This window comes from Rhinatrema bivittatum, chromosome 7 (genome assembly GCF_901001135.1).
Source record: "Rhinatrema bivittatum chromosome 7, aRhiBiv1.1, whole genome shotgun sequence".
Classification (NCBI taxonomy): Eukaryota; Metazoa; Chordata; class Amphibia; order Gymnophiona; family Rhinatrematidae; genus Rhinatrema; species Rhinatrema bivittatum.
The window spans coordinates 149,420,705-149,441,566 of record NC_042621.1 but is presented as its reverse complement, the minus strand read 5'-3'; the positions used below and the strand labels follow the sequence as shown (position 1 = coordinate 149,441,566).

Here is a 20,862-nt window from a genome sequence, read left to right as displayed (position 1 = left end):
TAAGACAGCATATCATAAACTGGGCTAAAAGGCAAAGCATAAACAAGCTGTAAACATAAATTAGATGAAACCAGTAATAACTAGCGGTTGTTTAATTCTAAAAAGACCATTAGATTGCATAAGTAAGGCATAGCTTGTGACTAATTAATAATTATTAGCCTAATATTTTTTGGTGAGTGTTTTATTTATTTTCAAGTTTTTTTTATACTGACATTCATTTGCATATCATCTGTTTACATGGAACAATTTTAACAGCAACATGAGATTTACATGGAACAGTTTTAACAGCAAAAACAATAAACCCTAATATCCAGAAACCAAAAGTACGCATACACACCAATGTGATAAGGTTTCAATTGATCTAATTACCACACATCATGTCTAAAAGTCATTTAGAAGACAAGTTTTGTAGGACCAATACCGAAGGGATCTGTAAAACAATCAGACCCCATTTAGGATCGGTCACATTACTTTAATGTATCATTTATTTAATGTATCGTTTAGAGTCTCTCAAAATTTATATTCTCTTCACAGGTTGTAATCCCTTCAAAAATTATTTTGCCACGGGACGAAAAGCATATATTAGTAAAGCGAAAACCAGCTTAATACTTAGCTTTTAATCGGGATCAGAGTTAAAATCCCGAGGTGATCACGTTTCGAACCAAAAAGGTCCTGCTTCAGGGGTCAATTCTTCTCCATCCTTAAAGTTAAAGCTGCAACACCATCATTCCCATTGCGGCAAAAGTAAATGACGTTTTTCTTTTTCTTCCAATATTTTTCGGCGGTCCGAATTCGGAACTGCCGAAAAATATTGGAAGAAAAAGAAAAACGTCATTTACTTTTGCCGCAATGGGAATGATGGTGTTGCAGCTTTAACTTTAAGGATGGAGAAGAATTGACCCCTGAAGCAGGACCTTTTTGGTTCGAAACGTGATCACCTCGGGATTTTAACTCTGATCCCGATTAAAAGCTAAGTATTAAGCTGGTTTTCGCTTTACTAATATATGCTTTTCGTCCCGTGGCAAAATAATTTTTGAAGGGATTACAACCTGTGAAGAGACTATAAATTTTGAGAGACTCTAAACGATACATTAAATAAATGATACATTAAATAAAGTAATGTGACCGATCCTAAATGGGGTCTGATTGTTTTACAGATCCCTTCGGTATTGGTCCTACAAAACTTGTCTTCTAAATGACTTTTAGACATGACGTGTGGTAATTAGATCAAATGAAACCTTATCACAGTTTTAACAGCAACATATGAAAAATTGCATTGAACTAGTGTAACAGTAATGACAACATAATTGAGGCAATTACATAGAACTAGTATAACAATGATGAGGATATATATAAGGCATGTGGGTAGGGGGAGGTAATATTTCAAGACCATGAAGGCAGGTTGCAACAGTTTAAACTGCAGCTGTTAATTGGAAAGGAATAAGTTAAAGTGGTAAGGTGCATAGATAGTCTGGATGCAACAATTGTGTACAAATGTTGTAGAAGTAGCATTATTTAATATAATGTGGAGGAGGAGTAAATGTGTGGGTGGGGTTATGCGAAGGCCTGCTTGAAAAGCCAAGTTTTCAGTTTTATTTTTTTTTTAATTTATGGGTGCAGTGTTCTTGGTGCAGGTCAGGGGGCATTGAGTTCCAAATCGATGGTCCTGCAGTGGATAGTGCACATTCTTTCGTTGCGATCAGATGAGTGAGACTAGGAGAAAGGTGTGTGTAGGGTTCCCTTGTAAGAAGATCTGGTGGGTCTGTTAGAGTTGTGGAAGTGAAGGGAGTCATTTAGCCAGTGCATGTTTTGTATAGGGTTTTATGTATGATTGTGAGTGTCTTGTAGAGAATTCGGAATGAGATTGGGAGCCAGTGGAGATCTGAGGATGGGAGTGATATGGTCTTTTTTGCGAGTGTTAGTGAGGATTCTGGTGGCAGAATTTTGAAGCATTTGTAGGGGTTTAATGGTGGCTTTGGGGAGGCCTAGAAGTAGGGCAATACAATAATCAAATTTGAAGAAAATAGTGGCCTGAAGGACCGTGCGGAAGTCGTTGAAATGGAGGGGAGTGGTCTTAGTTTCTTTAGGATGTGGAGTTTATAATAGCATTCTTTCATAGTAAAACTGATGAATTTTTTTAGGTTTAGTTGGTCATCAATGATGACGCCTAGGTCTCGAATATGTTGTGAGATGGATATTGCGGAGGGGGGATAGGAATTAATTTTAGAGAGATTCATGATATTATGGTAGGGAGAGAAATTCAGTTTTGGAAGTATTAAGTGTGAAGTTGAGGTTAGTGAGGAGATTGTTGATTGAGGATAGATAGTTTTCCCAGGTTTTGAAGGATTTGGATAAAGAGTCTGTGATAGGGATAAGGATTTGGACGTCATCCGCATAAATGAAATGAGTAAGGTCTAGATCGTAGAGGAAGCAGATACATATTGAAGAGGGTAGAGGATAGCGAGGAGCCTTGTGGAACGCCTCGAGTTAGGTTGATAGCTTTGTATTCACTATTACCTATTCTGACCTTGTAGAATCTGTTATCTAGGTATGATTCAAGCCAGCGAAAGGGGGTTTCTGAAATGCCAATTTCGGTCAGACGGTTTAATAGGATGCTGTGGCTTATGGTGTCAAAAGCAGATGATATATCTAGTAATGCAAGAATGTAAGACTGGCCCTTGTCTAAGCCTTTGAGGAGAGAGTCTGTGAGTGAGATTAGAAGAGTTTCAGAACTAAAGAATTTGCGGAAACCAAATTGGGAGGGGAATAGCATATTATGTTTTTCCAAGTGATCAGAGAGTTGGAGGTTTACTACTTTTTCGAGGATTTTTGCTAGGAAAGATAAATTAGAAATTGGCCGAAAAGTTGGCAAGGTCATTTGGGTCGAGATTAGGTTTATTTATTTATTTATTTATTTATTGGTTTTTATATACCAGCATTCATCAACGATATCACGTCTGTGTACATTGAACAGAAACATTACGCCGAAGGTGTTTGACAAGAAACTCATTGGAATATATGGGAGTAAACTATGGGGACAACATTATTTGAGAAATTATATAAAAGATTTACAGGGTAGAGTCATTAATATATAAGATTTTTTTTTTTAAATAAAGAATTTTTAAAGAATTTAAAGAATCAGGAACATTTCCATGGGTGAGGGAGCAGTTGATGATACCAGCTAGGGGTTGGGCTATGAAGTTAGGGATGGACAGGAGGGATTTAGTTAGGATATTTTATTTTTTTTATTTAAAATTTTTTTCTGTACCGTCATTAAGTTATTTACCATCATAATGGTTTACAAAAAAGACACACATAGTAGGGTATAGTTAGTACTTTACAAAAAAGATGCCAGTAGTATTCGGTAACATAGAAATGTTAAAAACTAGTTGAATAATGATATATATTACCTATTGATACATGACTTATGGGAAGCACATGTGATTCATTCTGGACTTTTCAGTTGTTTTTACGATTATCGGTGTGATAAAAATTATTTCCAGGTAGGTATCTGGAGAGTATGTGTTGGGCGCTTTATGCCAGCTGTACCTTACTTATTTTCACTGTTGTCTTTGTAAAAGGCTTGTTTGAAAAGCCAGGTTTTTAGATTTATTTTAAACAGTTTGAGATTTCTCTGTAGTCTTAGTTCTAGAGGCATAGTGTTCCATAAAATGGGACCGGCCAGTGATAGTGCTTGCTCCCTGACCTGGGTCAGTCTTGCCGTTTTTACTGACGGGATAGTTAATAGTGCTTTGTTTGTTGATCTTAAATTTCTATGCAGTACATGTACTCATAGTTCTGTGTTCAGCCGTTCTGCCTTTTTGTCGTGGATCAGTTTGTGTATGGTGCACAGTGCTTTGAATTGAACTCTTTGTTCAGTTGGTAGCGAATGTAGTTCCGCTAGTATATCTGTAATGTGATCTCTTTTCGTTTTGCCCGTGAGAACTCGTGCCGCCGAGTTCTGTAATATTTGCAGTGGTCTTATTGATGTATAAGGCAATCCTAGCAACAGTGCGTTGCAGTAATCAGTGCTCGCAAAAATTAGTGCTTGAAGTACTGTGCGAAAGTTTGATAGTGTCAACAGTGGTTTTAGTTTCCTAAGAACCATTAATTTGGCATACCCTTCCTTAACTTTTAGAGATATGTGTTGTTTGAGGTTTAGTTCTGTGTCTATTATCACACCGAGGTTGTGCCCTTTCTCGGCTAATTTGATTTTTTTATCGTTTTTGAATATTATTGGTGTTGAATTATGTTAATGTTCTTTCTTTCTAAGGGTAGGTATTCAGTTTTCTCAGTGTTTATTACTAGTTCCATTTAGTTCAGTAATTGTTTGATTGTCAATGTACTTATTGGCTAAGTTTAAGGATTTTTCAATGGTGTCCTCAATAGGTAGAATAAATTGAATATCATCGGCGAAAATGTAGTGTATGATTCCTAGCCCTGCTAGAAGATGGCAAAGTGGGAGTAGGTAAATATTGAAAAGTGTCTCTGGTGCTGATCCTTGTGGAACACCTGTTTTTAGGGTTATTTTTTTTTAGACAGGGTGCTATTAATTTGTACTTGGAAAAATCTGTTACTCAGGTATGATTTAAACCATGTAATTGTGTTATGTAGTCCAATTTCTTTTAGTCTTTTGATTAATATTTCGTGATTTACTGTGTCGAAGGCTGATGATAGATCAAGTAATACCAGAATGTAATGTTTTCCACTGTCAAATCCTCTTAGAAAATTGTCTGTCAGTGCTAGTAATAATGTTTTGATGTTGTAATGTTTCAGATGGGTGCAATGAGGGTTTCATTTTCTTCAATAGGGATTCTATCTCGGTGGGGGAAGTGGTCTCAAAAGAGTTCATAGTAGTGTGAGGGTTTATTGGGCAGTATTTGGTGTGCGGGATGGCTGGTGGAAAACGTAGTATCAGTTTGGCGATTTTGTCATTGAAAAAGTGGGCGAGGTCATCATGTTTTGATTTGGAGTCTTCGTCTGATATTGGTGGGCTGGAAGTTTTAGTTAGATCAGAAACGTATGTGAATAGTGCTTTGGCGTTGTAGGTTGTGGATTCTAAGGGCGTAGAAATCTCGTTTGGTTTTAAGGATAGTCTCTCGGTAGAAATGCAAGGAGGATTTGTATATTGCCAGCTTAGTGGGGGTGGGATCTTTGCACAATTTTTTTTCGTTGAGTCTTAGGTCATGTTAAAGTTTTTTTTAGTTCAGGTGAGTACCATGGTTTTTTTGTGTTGTGAGAAGGGTTTAGTTCCTTAGAGGATAGCGGGCAGATAGAGTCGGCGATGTTGATAGTGAGATTATTCCAAGAAGAGAGTGCAGTTTCAGGGTCGGTTAGATCAAGTTTGTCAGGGGCATTAGTGAGGGAATTGATTAGGTCGTCTTTGGTGCAGGGTTTTCTGAAGTGGTTGGTATTATTGTTTGTGTGATGGGGGGGGGGGGGGCAGGTAGGTTTTTTCTTTATTGATTGGTTTGAGTGAATGGTCAGACCAAGGGACAGGGGTGCAGGAAGGAGCATCAGTAGAGAGGATGTGAGAGTTTATAAAGATTAGGTCTAGGGAATGACCTGCTTTGTGAATGGGGCCGGATATAATTTTCTTGAAACCCATGGCATTGAAGGAGGCTAGGAAGGCTTCACAAGTGGGGGAGAGGGGGATGGAGTCTACGTGGAGGTTGAAATCCCCAAGAATGATCACAGGAATGTCCATTTCTATGTTCTCGGTTATAAACTCAATGAGGGAAGGAATTGTTTTCAAGGAAACCGGGGGGGGGGGGGGGGGGGGTGGGTTTGTAGACTAAGCATAATTGTAGTTGTGGAGATTTGAAGAGACCTATTTCAAATTTGGGTGTGGTGTTGATAGATTGTGATGTTAGTTTGAGATCTTTCTTAGCTGCGAGTAGGAGACCTCCTCCCCTTTTTTTTTTTGGCCTTAGTATAGAAAAGATGTCATATATGTGTGTGGGGAGTTGGTTTAAGAGGACTAAGTCTGTTTCTTTGAACCAGGTTTCTGTTATAGCACAGATGTCAAGATTGCAGTCAAGCAGTATGTCATTGAGTATGGGAGTCTTTTTAACAATGGATTGTGAATTGAAGAGTAAGAGGGAGAAAGCTGTGAGGCCCAGAACCTGTGTGAGAGGGGATAACATGATTGGCAATAGGAATCTTGGGTGAAGGATAGGAGGGGTTAAGAGAGGATTCCTGAATTTGGAAGTGTAGTGTTTGAGAATAGGAATAGGGCGAGCCAGCATGTTAGGCTGCTGGGGAGTGTGGATTGAGGGAGGATTGTTGTTGGTGGGCATAAAGCGAGGTAGTGAGTGGGTGATGGGGGAGGTGGATGTAGATGAGGATGAGGAAAGAAATGCTAATGATAAAGGGAGTGGCGGGGGAGAGGCAGTGTGGCAAAAAAGGGGGGGAACGCCGTTGTATTGAGGAGAAAAATTATAGCAGTTGCTAACAGAAGGGGGGGTTTGAGGTTGAGGGAAGGGTAGCGCAGGATAGGATAAATGGCTTCAGTGCAGTGAGAAGGGTCGGCACTAAGGGGCGCAACAAGGGGCTTGCTCCTTCGTCACGCAACGCCTGGAGGTGAGCACCGCTCTTTAAGGGCCGTCCGTGTCGCTGCCGATGAGGTCGTGGGGTGGGCGGTCCTCAGATCTCATCGGGGAGGGTGCATGAGGCAGTCACGGCGGCTCCGGACCCTGATGGGTCTACATCGATCGTGTGGAGCGGTCAGCGGGCCCTGGATGCTAGGCCGGACGAAAGAGGCTTGCCTGGAGGTGAGCACCACGCTTTAAGGGCCGTCCGTGTCGCTGCCGATTATGTCATGAGTTGGGCGGTCCTTGGATCTCGTCGGGGAGGGTGCATGAGGCGGTTCCGGACCCTGATGGGTCTATAATCTTTATAATCTATAATCTTTTATAACCAATCAGGCTTTTGAAGCAGTTCTGCATTCTGGAGAAATAATTATATCTGGGAAAATGTATGAATAATCATGAAAGAGTATAACATTTAATTTGTTTAATCTCTGTATCTATCCTTGTTTGGCATAAAGCAGAAGTAAGAAAAAGTATAAATGTATGAATTGTTACTGAGTATATTATGACTGCTTACTTATTTTTGGCTAAGCACTCTTCCTTTACGTACAGAAAATAAAAGGGACTTTAACCGCAGAAATTTGTGGCTGCATCATTTTATTTTTCATTCTAATTAAGGGGCAAAAAGGGACCAAGGGATTAAAAATCCCACAAAAGGAATCAGGAATGCATTTCCCAGTTAGTGGACTGTTGGTGCTATAGGTGTGTGTATTCATTTTCACGCACTTATTATTGCCCTTTGTTGCACAAACAGGCTGAACTATCCATACCAGACTAGAGTTGTCTTACCTTTCCAATTAGCAGTTGCAATCCTTTGATCCATTGCTTGGCTGAGCTAGTGCAGGAGCTGGTTGCTTTTGCAAGAGCTTTGGGGAGAACTATCTTCCTTGAGAACTTATTTTCTTGAACTAGTCAGGTAGCATGTATTCCCACTTTTTTCTGCAGGTGGTTTAGATCTCTGTTCCATGCTAAATATCCTTGAATTAATATTTGTTGCTAGGCATAATTTTTTTTCTGTAGGATGGTGGCTTCCTTCATGATGTTGTCAAGTTATTAGCTTATAAGCATAGGACAGGAAAGAGGCTGAGCACCTTTAATGCTTAACTAGTTTAATTTAAACTGTCATGGCCACCTCAACATTGTTAATCTAGCACAAGGACTTTGTAATTATTTTATACCCATCTGTGCCCTTCCACAACTTTGTCCTAGAGATCTTTTGACAGCTCCTAGGTGCTCATGGTTGGATGTTTGCTTTGAAATGTGCTGCCTAGTAAAGACAACCAATAGGAATGGCTGAAATTGCTATTCTGTGAAACAGTACAGTTTATGACAGGTTGGGCCATTTCAATAGGTGTGTGCTTTTGAAGGCAAATGGTTATACCAGAGCTTTTAAATATTTAGGATTGCTACAGAAGTAAAAGGGGCTGTACACATAACCAACCAAGTTATTTCATGTTTATACTTCATTTTGTAAGGAATTCTGGAATATACTTTCACTTGGCAATTGTGGGGTAAGATATATGGATACATGGAACAAACACTGTTTTAATCTATTTTACTTCCAGGTTCTATAGCAAAACATGGCAAACATCTCTAATATGGTGCTACTGATACAAAGCAAAATGAGATATATAGTATGAACTAAAATTATTTTAGACCACAGGTTTTCAAATAGCCTTTTCTCACATTCTTTGGCTTTTGTTTCTGATCCGTCTTCCCCCCTACCCCACCAAGTTGGAGTTATTTCAGTTGCTACAAACCATATGGACCAAAAGTCTTAAAAAAAAAAAAGTTCATTGTCCATTTTTTAATTCGTTTTGTTTTTGAGGGTCTACATGTTCCTAGAAAATCTTTTTGAACAGATTTTTCATATACAGTAAATTCGAGAGAAAATTTGGACTATCCTGTAGAATAAAGACAAAGACTATATTGTATTTTAACTGTCCCATTATGCTTTTGGATGTGTGCATTAGAATTTCATAGTACATAATAGTTGGGTCCACAATTTTATAACTAGATATCCTAAGTTACATGCTGAAAGAATCTTTGTGACTTGAGCAAATCATTTCAATTCCATGTTAAGATTTTGATGGTAAGCTCTTCATGATTTTGGATTCTTCAAAGCTGTGTATATGACTTTACTGTTAAATATTACTTTGTAACTGAAACACATTGGAATTGCCTAGTGATTAGAACAGTGAACTGAGAGCTAGGTTAGCCAAGGTTCTAATCCCACTATTGCTTCTTGGGCCCTTGGACAAGTCACTTCATCTTCCATTGCCGTAGGTACAAACTTAGGGCCTGATTTAGTAAGCTTCTTTTCCATAGAACAGATTGAGAAGAAAGCCTTGGTAAATCCAGGCCTTAGTTTGTAAGCTCTCTGGGGACATGGAGAATACCCTATAGTACCTGAATGTAACTCATCTTGAGTTTCTAATGCAAAGGAGGAATGGTCAAAGTTGAAATGTCCAAAGTTATGAAAGTTCAAGTAAAAAATTTTATTAAATCTCAAAAATGTCACAAAGTAACATTTCAAAGTCCACTTGCATGTTCTCCCGTTATGGACCGTGTTTCAGTTAACTGTGTCAGGAAGGACCTCAAATCGAGACCAGTGCTCCACAAAACAAAATTGAATGGCATATCTCATCCTGACCTACCAATGAAATGTGAACTAAATATGAAAAATAGTTCATAGCAGTGATTCTCTACTACTGTAGTTGCTTTTATATGAGTTTTTAAAAGAAAATCTAACTTGGAGCTAATAAATCTAAAAGTCAAAAGAAGAAAACATATGGTTGTTACTCTGTAATTGTTGAAGGTGAATAATCCTTGGTGTTACTGTGGACAGAATGGAAACTTTTTTCTTTTTTGGCGTGAGAATGTAAATGGGAAAGTAAGGCTGAGAGCTTCATGGCTAATACTGGTTGCTCAAGATGATTTTATCGTCCATCGGTTTCACTGATTTTAAAGCCTGCATACATTTAGTTGGGAATTTGGATTTTAAATTTAATTAACCTGCCGTTCCAAATCTGAGCTCAAGCCAAGTTACATTTCAGTTTCAATAGGTATTTTCCTGTCCCCAGAGTGCTTACAATCTAGTTGTATACCTGAGGCAACAGAGGGTGAAATGACTTGCTCAGTGTCAGAAGGAGCATCAGTGGAAGAAGCGTGATTTAAATTCTGGCTTCACCATTTTTCATTCTGCTTTTCCTCACAGGTGAAATTTATAGCATGAATTCTCTCAATGGTCCAAAGATGTCTAGTTTCTTACAGGCTGTGCCCACAATATTTAGCATAATAATCACATTTAAGCTGAACTAAAAAATCTTTATACCATCTACCAGGCTTAAAACATGTTTGTTTTGACTTAACACTGAATCAAGATATAATAGATGATCTTGAATAGATGTAGGAATGGTACATGCAGCTAAGGACATCATTTTACCCTTTCAGACTCATCTCGTATGACTTCAGCTATTTTGTGCTATCTCTGTAACAGTTTAATGCAAGTTGTCTTCAAACTTCAGATAGTGAGCCATTGTAAGAAATGTGATGCTTCTCTACTTTTTGTTTTTCTAATATGTTTCTCATTTTGTTTTAGTGAAAGAATGTGTGAATCACCTTAGTAGTGATGAGAATGAAGAAAAATTGGTTGCTTCATTATGGGGAGCAGAAAGGTGTTTACGGGTCTTAGAAAGTGTAAGTATAAGATCATATATGCTTGCCTTAGGTTAACATGTTTGTGTATATGATATGAGACTATACCAAAGACATTTGTAAAGTTTAGTGAATATATTTTAAGGAAAATATTTTCAGGAATGGGGGAAGCCTGCACCCATATTGTTTAGTACACATCCTAATAAGAAATATTAGATTAATTTTTACATATGTGTTTGGAAAGAATCCTGTATACTATTTTTCAGCTAACTTTTCTTTCTCCTTTCCCTTGAGGTCAAATTTCAAAATTTTGTTTATTATCTTATTATACTGCTTTTCTGTGTGGGGGGAAAAAAAAAGCAGTTTACATCAAAATGAGTCATCTAACAGACAAATAATATTAATATATCAATCTTATGATATTAAAATTATGCAATAAAATTAGATTATATTTTAAAAAAATTCAAAACCTTAAGAACTGAAGTTAAAATTAACACAGAACAAACTCTCTGTTGCTGAATAAAACATCAGTTAACATGCTATAGTGCATACAGCTTAGGCTATAGCCAACAATAAAATATTAATCTTAGGAACAACGCTAATATCATGGGGATAAATCCGTAACCCAAGATAGAATCACATACACCTAGTCCACCGAAACATGTATTTATATACCATCCTTCCACAACAGACTTTGGGCTAAACTTTGATTGCAGCTTTAACCATAGCAGGGCATTTGTCCCTTAATGTGGGGATCAAATATTTGTTTAAATAAACAGGTTTTCCTAGCGTGTAGCAGATGGTCTCAAAACAAGTGGGTATAGTGTGCTCGTGCTAGCAGTTGGAGACGGATCTGACGTCAGCACGGGTACATATACCCCCACAGGAAGTGTAGCAATTCAGTAATTTCCGTCTCCAAAGCAGTTTGGAGCTACCTCATGCTCGCTGAGCGTGTTTCCAAATTCTAACGACTAAATTTCTAGAAGAAATCTACTGAAGACGAGCCCCGCACTCCTGCGGTGATACCAGTCGGTCCCTCCCCCAGTTGAGTTTCCCGAGCTGACTTCCGTGGTCCCTCGGAGGTAGGAGCCTCAGTCCGGTGGCCGACTCGTGGCAGGGACCTAGCCCCTGAGTAAGAAGGGCTCGGGCGCGGCATAGAGGCAGCCTCAGTCCCGGCGTGGACTTGGCCCCCGAGCAAGACGAGTTCGGGCGCGGCCTAGAGGCAGCGGGTGCAATTCCTTGAGCGCGGCGATGAAGGTACTTACCCTCTCCCCCCCGCAGCCGGAGACCGCCTGGGTCGCAGCCGGGAAGCACCGAAGACAAGGTAAGGTGTACATCTTTACTGTGGTCTCCGAGGAAGTGTGGATTTGCGGGGCCTGCCTACGTGGCAGCCCGCCAAGGAGGTCGCCATTTTACCTGCCTACTCGCCTTTGCCACTTAGATGCACGTTGCTGTACGCACACCGTGATAGGCGCCCGTTGCTAAGCGCATGCGGATAGGCGCAGGCGGGCTAAGCGCATGCCGCTAGGTTAGGCGCCCGTTCATAGGCGCACATTCATAGGCGCACGTTCATAAGACACCGTTGGGAGGCGCACATTATAGGCGCACATTTATAAGACGCCGTGCATAAGACACCGTTGGTAGGCGCACATTCATAGGTGCACGTTCATAAGACGTCGTTGGGAGGCGCACGTTCATAAGACGCCGTTGGTAGGCGCACAATCATAGGCGCACGTTCATGAGACGCCGTTGGGAGGCGCACATTCATAGGCGCACATTTATAAGACGCCGTGCATAAGACGCCGTTGGTAGGCGCACATTCATAGGCGCACGTTCATAAGACTCCGTCGGGAGGCACACATTCATAGGCGCACGTTCATAAGACGCCGTTGGGAGGCGCACGTTCATAAGACGCCTGTTCTTAGGCGCACGTCCATAAGACGCCCATTCATAGGCGCATACAGCTAATTGCAGCTTGATAGGCGCATATTAGGCGATACGTATTGCAAAGCGTATGGAGCATAAGAGAGCCCATACGCCCGCAGAGCTGGCACCTCCAGAATCAGGCATAAGAGCTCTAAGCCTCTGCTCAGCATGCAACCTCAGAGCCACACAGAGCGAGGAAGCAGACTCACTATGTGCCCAATGTGAGGAGGCCATGGGAGTTCCAGGACAGGACCGGTCCCAGCCCAGCGGTTCCTCAGGGAACACTCCGGACTTAGCAGGCCGTGGTGAGCAGCCAGGGAACCCGAGAGACCTGGTGCCCCTAAGGCCAGATCCGGCCTCACTCTCCTGGGTGGAATTATTCAAGGGGATCCACGCCTTTGTCCAGATGCAATCTGCTCCTCGAATGGCCTTTTCTGTTCCGGATGATCCGGCCCCTGGACCCTCGAGGCCTAGGCACGGCCACTCGCCACCCGGAAGCCCCACTTATGGGGATTCGGATTGCTCCGAGGAAGATGAGCCCCCCGAGGAGGGAGAACTTTCCTCAGAGATAGAACCCTATTGGACCATGAGACGCTTCTTTCAGAAAGAGGATCTTCCAGGCCTGGACTCACAATGCCTATCAGAACTGGCTATTCCGGGCCAGGACACCCCAGGGGACCCTACAATGAACCCCCTGTTAGAGGGCCTGCGCCAAACGGCTCACCATTTTCCCCTCCTGCAAGCTGCACAGCAGCTAATCGATCTGGAATGGACCACGCCGGAGGCCGCATTTAAAGGGGGTCGGGCCTTGTCAGGCATGTACCCTCTGGACCCGGCGGCCAAGGAGCTGCTGGCGTGCCCCAAGGTAGACGCCATAGTTAACGCAATTGTGAAACGCACCACCATTCCGGTTGAGGGGGGAGCGGCCCTCAAGGATCCACATGACCGGCGCATGGACACCATTCTGAAACAAGCCTTTGAGGTAGCAGCCATGTCCCTACGAATTGCGACCTGCTACACCGTGGTAACGCGTTCCTGTTTATCGCAAGCCAGAAACAACACCCCGGGAGAAGACATGGAATCAGCTCTCGCATTCCTCACTGACGCAGCCTCCGACCTCGTCCGTACGGCAGCCAAGGGAGTGTCATCCTCAGTGGCAGCCAGGAGACAGCTCTGGCTACGTAATTGGGCGGCCGACTCTTCCTCCAAGACGCGCCTCACAAGAATGCCCTTTAGGGGATCCCTAGTGTTTGGCGACGATCTCGAGAAATTGGCTAATAAATGGGGTGCCTCTCCATTACCTCGTCTACCAGAAGACAGGTTAAGGAGGAGCCAGCGTTCCTTTGCTAGACCACCCAGAGGTAGAAACTCTCAGCGCTTCAACCCTTACAGGACTCGCTACCAAGCACCTCGTTCTCAGGCCAGGAACCAGCCCTTTCGGGCTAAGCACAGCAAGAGGAGAACCGGCTCGGGTTCTGGTCCCGGCCGCAATCCACAATGACAATCAACCGACCCATCCGGGGGTAGCAGCCATAGGGGGCAGGCTAACCCTCTTCTACCGCAGGTGGGTCGAGATTACTTCGGACCAGTGGGTCCTCTCCATCATCCGAGAAGAATATTACCTGGATTTTCTTCGGCTTCCGCCGGCCAAGTTTGTGGAATCTCCTGGTTCACCTCTCAAGAAGGCGGCATTAGAAGTTACCTTACAGAGGCTCCTGGCACTCAAAGCCATAATCCCAGTGCCTGCAGGAGAGATAAATTCTGGGCATTATTCCATTTATTTCATAGTACCCAAGAAGGAGGGCACTTTCAGGCCCGTCCTGGACCTCAAGTCAGTCAACCGACACCTACGGGTCCCCAGCTTTCGCATGGAAACTCTGCGGTCTGTCAAGAATGCGGTACAGCCAGGGGAGTTTCTCACCTCCCTAGATCTATCGGAAGCCTATTTGCATATCCCAATCCATCGGGATCACCAGCGCTATTTACGATTCAAGGTCCTGAATCAGCACTTCCAGTTCCGAGCTTTACCCTTCGGGTTAGCCACCGCGCCGCGGATCTTTACCAAGATCATAGTAGTAGTGGCAGCGGCACTCAGGAAGGAAGGAATCCTCGTCTATCCCTACCTGGACGATTGGCTGATCAGGGCACAGTCACTGGAGGAGAGCCACCAGGCAACCAACAGTTATTGCTCTTCTGGAAAGCCTAGGATGGGTAGTAAACTTGAACAAGAGTTCCCTTCAGCCTTCTCAGTCGCTGGAATACCTAGGGGTCCGATTCGACACCCAGGAAGAGAAGGTCAGCCTAACCTCCAAGAGAAGATTAAAACTCCGGAATCGTCTGCAGACCCTGCTGAGTGCCACCCGGCCCACAGCTTGGGATTACCTACAGGTCCTCAGCCTTATGGCATCCACTCTGGAGGTGATACCATGGGCGCGGGCTCATATGAGACCATTACAACGCGCCTTCCTATCTCGGTGGAGCCCACGATCACAGAACTACACCACACGCCTACCTCTACCAGCCAGAGTGCGGAATCAGATACAGTGGTGGTTGCAGCCCAGCCACATGAGCCGGGGGTCGAGAATGTCCTCCCCAACCTGGACCCTGCTCACTACAGATGCCAGCCTGAACGGATGGGGAGCGCACTGCGAAGAACTCACCGCCCAAGGGCGGTGGAACAGAGAAGAGTCAAGGTGGAACATCAACAGACTAGAGGCACGGGCAGTCAGGCTAGCGTGCCTGCGATTTGCCCACAGATTTTGCAACAGAGCGGTCAGAGTGATGTCAGACAACGCCACCACGGTGGCATACATCAACCGACAGGGCGGAACCAGAAGCCAACAGGTATCCCTAGAAATAGCCCCCCTGATGACTTGGGCGGAAGCGAATCTCCAGGACATCTCCGCCGTTCACATCGCTGGGAAGGACAACACCACGGCAGACTTCCTCAGCAGAGAAAGCCTAAATCCAGGGGAATGGCAGCTGTCGCCCACAGCTTTCCAGCTGATTGTGGATCAGTGGGGGACGCTGGGCATGGACCTATTAGCAGACAGGTCCAACGCTCAAGTACCCAGATATTTCAGCAGCAGGCGGGATCCGCTATCCCAGGGGATCGATGCCCTGGTACGGCCAAGGCCTCAGGGGATCCTGCTATATGCCTTTCCTCCATGGCCCCTGCTGGGCGCCATCCTACACAAGATTTGGCGGCACAGAGGCCTAGTTCTTCTAGTGGCCCCGGATTGGCCAAGAAGGCCCTGGTGCGCTGACATGAGAAGATTACTGGCAGGGAATCCTCTACCCCTGCCTCCACACAGGGACCTGCTGCGGCAAGGTCCCATCCTACACGAGGATCCAGTTCAATTCTCTCTTACGGTCTGGCCATTGAGAGGGCTAGACTGAAGAAAAGGGGATACTCGGAGCCGGAAATAGATATACTTCTCCGAGCACGCAAGTTCTCCACATCACTCACATATATAAGTGTCTGGAGAGTTTTTGAAGCCTGGTGCGACACTCACAGCACCAATCCACATGCCGCTAAAATCCCTATCATCTTGGATTTCCTGCAAGATGGACTTTGGGCAGGTCTGTCCCTCAGCTCCATCAAGGTTCAGGTGGCAGCGCTGTCTTGTTACGGTCCCAGGAGTGACGGCAACATCATTGCCAAACACCCAGACATTTCACGTTTCCTGAAAGGAGTCAAACACATTCGTCTGCCACTGAAGTGGCCAGTGCCCCTGTGGAACCTCAACCTAGTGTTGGAAGTCCTAGCGGGATCCGCCTTCAGACCCCTTCGAGGCCTGTCTCTCCGTACGTTAACCTTGAAGATGGTGTTCCTGCTGGCTGTGTGTTCAGCATGCCACATTTCAGAGCTACAAGCACTGTCCTGCCGTGATCCGTTTCTCAGAATCACGCCAGAGGCTATCCATCTTCGCACGGTTCCTTCCTTCTTACCCAAAGTAGTCTCACACTTTCACCTCAACCAAACCATATCCTTGCCAACCACGGAAGGTTTGAAGAAGTCTGAAGAAGGTCGAATACTGCGCCATCTCGACATCGGAAGGTTGCTGTCCAGATACCTGGAAATGTCAGAAGCAGTACGAAAGACGGACCACCTGTTCGTCCTACACAGCGGGAAGAAGCAAGGGGAAGCAGCCTCACGGGCGACCATCGCCCGCTGGATCAAAGAAGTTAAGGCAGCCTTCGTAGAAGCAGGGAAACCACCACCTCTATGGGTCAAGGCTCACTCTACCAGAGCGCAAGCAGCCTCTTGGGCAGAAACTAGGATGCTGTCGCCTGCAGAGATATGTAAAGTGGCGACGTGGTCCTCCCTCCATACCTTCTCCAGATTCTACCGTCTGGATGTCCAGGCCAGGGAGGACACAGCATTCGCGAGGGCGATCCTAAATGGTCCTCGGGCAGCCTCCCGCCCAGTCCGGGAGTAGCTTTTGTACATCCCACTTGTTTTGAGTCCATCTGCTACACGCTAGGAAATGTAGAGATTACTTACCTGATAATCTCGTTTTCCTTAGTGTATGCAGATGGACTCAGCATCCTGCCCGGCTGCCGGCATACATGGGGATTCACCGACTCACGGTAAGCCATGTTTTCTTATAATAGGCCATCCACCCTGCCGGGTGTCGACGCCTTCCGGTTGAGAACACTGGCGGTCTCCAGCTACTATTAATCGGTCAGGGTAATCCTGTTCATTCAATCGATCGGTCAGCTACAGCTTTTGCAAGGAAGATTACTGAATTGCTACACTTCCTGTGGGGGTATATGTACCCGTGCTGACGTCAGATCAGTCTCCAACTGCTAGCACGAGCACACTATACCCACTTGTTTTGAGGTCATCTGCATACACCAAGGAAAACAAGATTATCAGGTAAGTAATCTCTACATTTTATAAACTTCCTAAATTGCTGCTAATTGGATTCTTTCTGTCTCAATTGGAATAGCATTTTAGATTAAGGAATAGCTAAAAGATGTGCCTTCAAGCCTCATCTGAGCTAGAGAGAATAGAGTCCAAAGGTCTTGATATGAAGATCTTAGTTGTTCTTGAATTATATGGAATCAGAAGTTTAGATAGATATAAGGGAAGATCAGTGTGAAGACTAAACATAAAATTTTGAAGCTGATTCTACAATTGATAGGCAGACAATCTAGCTCTGAAAGGGTGTAACACAATCACATTTCCTGTGGGACTACTGCTTTTTAACATATTTATAAATGACTTAGAGATGGGAATAACAAGTTAAGTGATCAAAATTGCTGATACAAAATTATTCAAAGTTCTTAAATTACAAGAGAAATTGAAGAGGACCTTGTGAGCCTGAGCATCCAAATGGCAGATGACATTCAGTGTAGACAAGTGCAAAGTGATGTATGGTAGGGAAGAGCAACCCGAATTATAGCTACATAATACAATGCAAGATTCCACAGTGGGAGTCACCACCCAGAAAAAGTATCTAGGTGTCATTGTGGATAATTTGTTGAAATCCTCTGCTTAGTGTGCGGTAGTGGCCAAGAAAGCAAATAGAATGCTGAGAATTGTTAGGAAAGGAATGGAGAATAAAGCAGTTTCATAATGCCTCTATGGCTTCATGATTCAACTACACCTTGAATATTGTATGCAATTCTGGTTATAGCATCTCAAAAAAGATATAGCAGAATTAGAAAAGGTACTGAGAAGGGTGACTGAAATAATGTGGATAGAACAATTCCCCTATGAGGAAAGCCTGAAAGCATTGATGCTCTTCAGTTTGGAGAAGAGACGGCTAAGGGGAGATATGGTAAGAGGTCTATAGAGTGGCATGGAACGGGTAAACATAAATCAGTTGTTTACATAGACTTGGGGACATGCAATGAAGTTACTGGGTAATATATTTAAAACAAATAGAATATTTTTTTATGCAATGCCTCATTAAACTCTAATTAGTATAGTGGGGTTTCTAAAATATTTGGACAAGTTCCAGGAAGAAAAGTCCTTAAGCCATTAGTAAGTTGGACCTGGGGAATTCCAATGCTTTTATCCCTGGGATAAGCAGTATGGAGTATGTTGATCTTTTGTTATCCTTCCGATTGGCCATTGTTGGAAACAGGTTATATATTTATTTAAGAAGATTTATATTCCACCCTTGTACAATGCTTGGGGTAGATTACAATAAAAGAACATACATAGATGAAGGGGAGAGACCCAAGATGGCCGCATGCTAAAGCGAGGTGCTCAGACTCCTTCCTCGTCCCTTCATCTTTTGTGTTAAGAATCTTAAATCTTTTATGTAAAAAATGGGGATGAGGAAAGGCAGGGCCAGTGTGTTCCCCGAAGCTTCGGAGGGAACCTCTCGGCCCAATGGATCAACATGTTGTGCGGCGCCAGGAGTCCTTGTTAAGCTCTGTGAATGCGTCCTTGGGTGGTCAACAGAGAGGAGTTCCTTCGCTGACGACCCCGGATCTGGATTCATCTCTCTCTCTGGAGCAGGGTCGGGTGCCCCCTCAACCTGGCACCCCCCCCGGGTGCCGTGTTCGGGCATACCCGTCTCACCCCGATGAGCCGGCGGAGTCAGCGTCAGGTGGAGCCAGCTTGGAGGCACAATCTGAGGGAGCTGGTTGCCGGCTCAGTAAGGGAACAGAACTTTTGTCAGTTATTTCCCTTATATCCTTATTGGCTGCACAATTGGTAATTTTGAGGGCTCTAATCTCTTTCGTGTTGCGGCCTTTTTCTTCTATTTTATAATATGTTTCTTCTCATAATTTCTATTAGGTACTCTCCCTAATTGTGGTCTGACAGGGTGGTATTGAGATTTAATATGTTTGTATAAGGTATTTTCTTAAATTGTGTGATCTCTGTACACCATTTTGTGTCAAGTTGTTTAAACTTGTTAATTTGATTTAAAATGATAAAGATTGGGAAAAAAAAAACCCCATACATAGTTCAGAATAAAAAATAATATACATAAACAGTACCAACAATAAGGAGCAATGTCTGTTGCCATAAGAGCAATCCATGCTAAGCAGCTAAGGCCTATGTGAAAAGAGAAGTTTTCAGTGCATATAGCCACAATGATTCTGGTAGAGAATTCTATAGGTGAGGGCAATAGAAAATATTTTGTTTCTTGTCACATCCAAATGCGCCAGTTTAGGTAAAAAAAATTTCAAGCAAATGTTTTGCTGAACGCAACTGACATATTGGTTTGTACAGCTGCAATAGAGAGTTTAACCATATTGAAGATTTGTTTAACAGTTTATGAATAATGGATGTAGCTTTATATTAGCTTCGCCAATGCTGTTCTGAAAAAACTGATATGTGATCTTTTACACCAGATAGTATTTTTACAGCAGCATTTTAGGTTATATGCATAGCATGAATAGAGCTGGTAGGGAGATCTAAATATAAAGAATTGCAGTAATCGAGTCCATTCAATACCAGAGACTGGAGTACAAAACGAAAATCTTGAAACTCAAGAAGGGGCTTCAGGTATCTTAAAAGGTGGTTTTAAATAGGAAGATTTTATCATGACAGTAATTTGAGATTTCATTGGTAAGTTATCAGTTAACACACCTATCTTTCTCATTTTTGGGGAAATTAGAATTCAGTGGCCTTGCAAGTCAAATGATGATGGAATTTCATATGAAGGGAACTTAATGGAATTAAGAGTGATGAACTCGGTTTTTTGAATATTCAGTTGCAATCTATTATGGGGCAAGCAACCTTTTACTGAATTTATGCATAAAGATACCAATTCAAATGTATCTGCCCATGAAGAATTATATGGAATAAAAAATTATATGTTGCATAAATTTAGTAATTTACACCGAGATATCTGACAGAGGCAGCAAATAAATATTGAAAAGTATCGCAGACAAGGAGCAACCTTGTGATATTCCCGTGACACTGTATAGCAGTTTGAACAGGCATTTCTAGTTCTGATTTGTGGTAGACCATTGCTTAAGAAAGATGAAAATCGCTTCAGTACAAACCCAGGTATATCAAATGACTGTAATCGAGACGATACTGGGCTTGATAGACCTTTGGTCTGACTCAGTGTGGCAAGTCTTATGTTCTTTTATCGTGAATTAACTTGGCTGCAGTATTTTGTACGCTTTCTAATCTCTTTAATAATATAGGAAGACCTTGAAGCAACTATTGCAGTAGTCTAATGAACTAAGAATTAAGGTGTGGACTAATAACTGCAGTTCTGATTTTTCCAGAAATGGTCTAAGATGGCAAGTGTGTCAAAAATAGAAAACATGAGTTCTGGATCACTTTAAACACATGATCAATCATAGATAAAATCCGGTTCTGAGTTTACCTTATTGTCAGTTTGGCTTGGGAGGTATCTCCCTTCCTTCTAATCCAGATTGCCTCCTGTTTAGCCAGATTTATTTTTAAACTGTATTCATGTATCCATCTACCATATTGACCAGGCATTTATTAAATTTCAAAACTTCATCTGACTGTTGGAGACCTGTATGTCAAACATATACATAGAAACATAGAAATGTCAGCAGAAAAGGAACAAATGGTCTAACCAGCTTGCCCAGAAAGCTTATGGTAGCATCAGCTGCTCCATACAGGTCTCCCCCATAATGGTAGCATCAGGGGGTGGCTTCTGCTATGCCATACAAGATACCCCCATACTTAGTTTCCCAAACTGTCAGTCAGGGCTCTTGTTGATTCCGTCTGTCATTG

At 43.0% G+C, this 20,862-nt stretch overlaps 1 protein-coding gene across 4 annotated transcripts in view; it reads left to right on the top strand.

Annotated features, from left to right (window-relative positions):
* Window positions 1-20,862, top strand: part of WAPL (WAPL cohesin release factor) — a 533,375-nt gene that overhangs the window by 390,304 nt on the left and 122,209 nt on the right. For all 4 annotated transcript variants that reach the window (XM_029609312.1, XM_029609314.1, XM_029609311.1 and 1 more), the window contains exon 11: window positions 10,192-10,289. In XM_029609312.1, coding sequence (XP_029465172.1) covers window positions 10,192-10,289 — 98 coding nt within the window. The remainder of the gene's footprint in view (window positions 1-10,191; window positions 10,290-20,862) is intronic.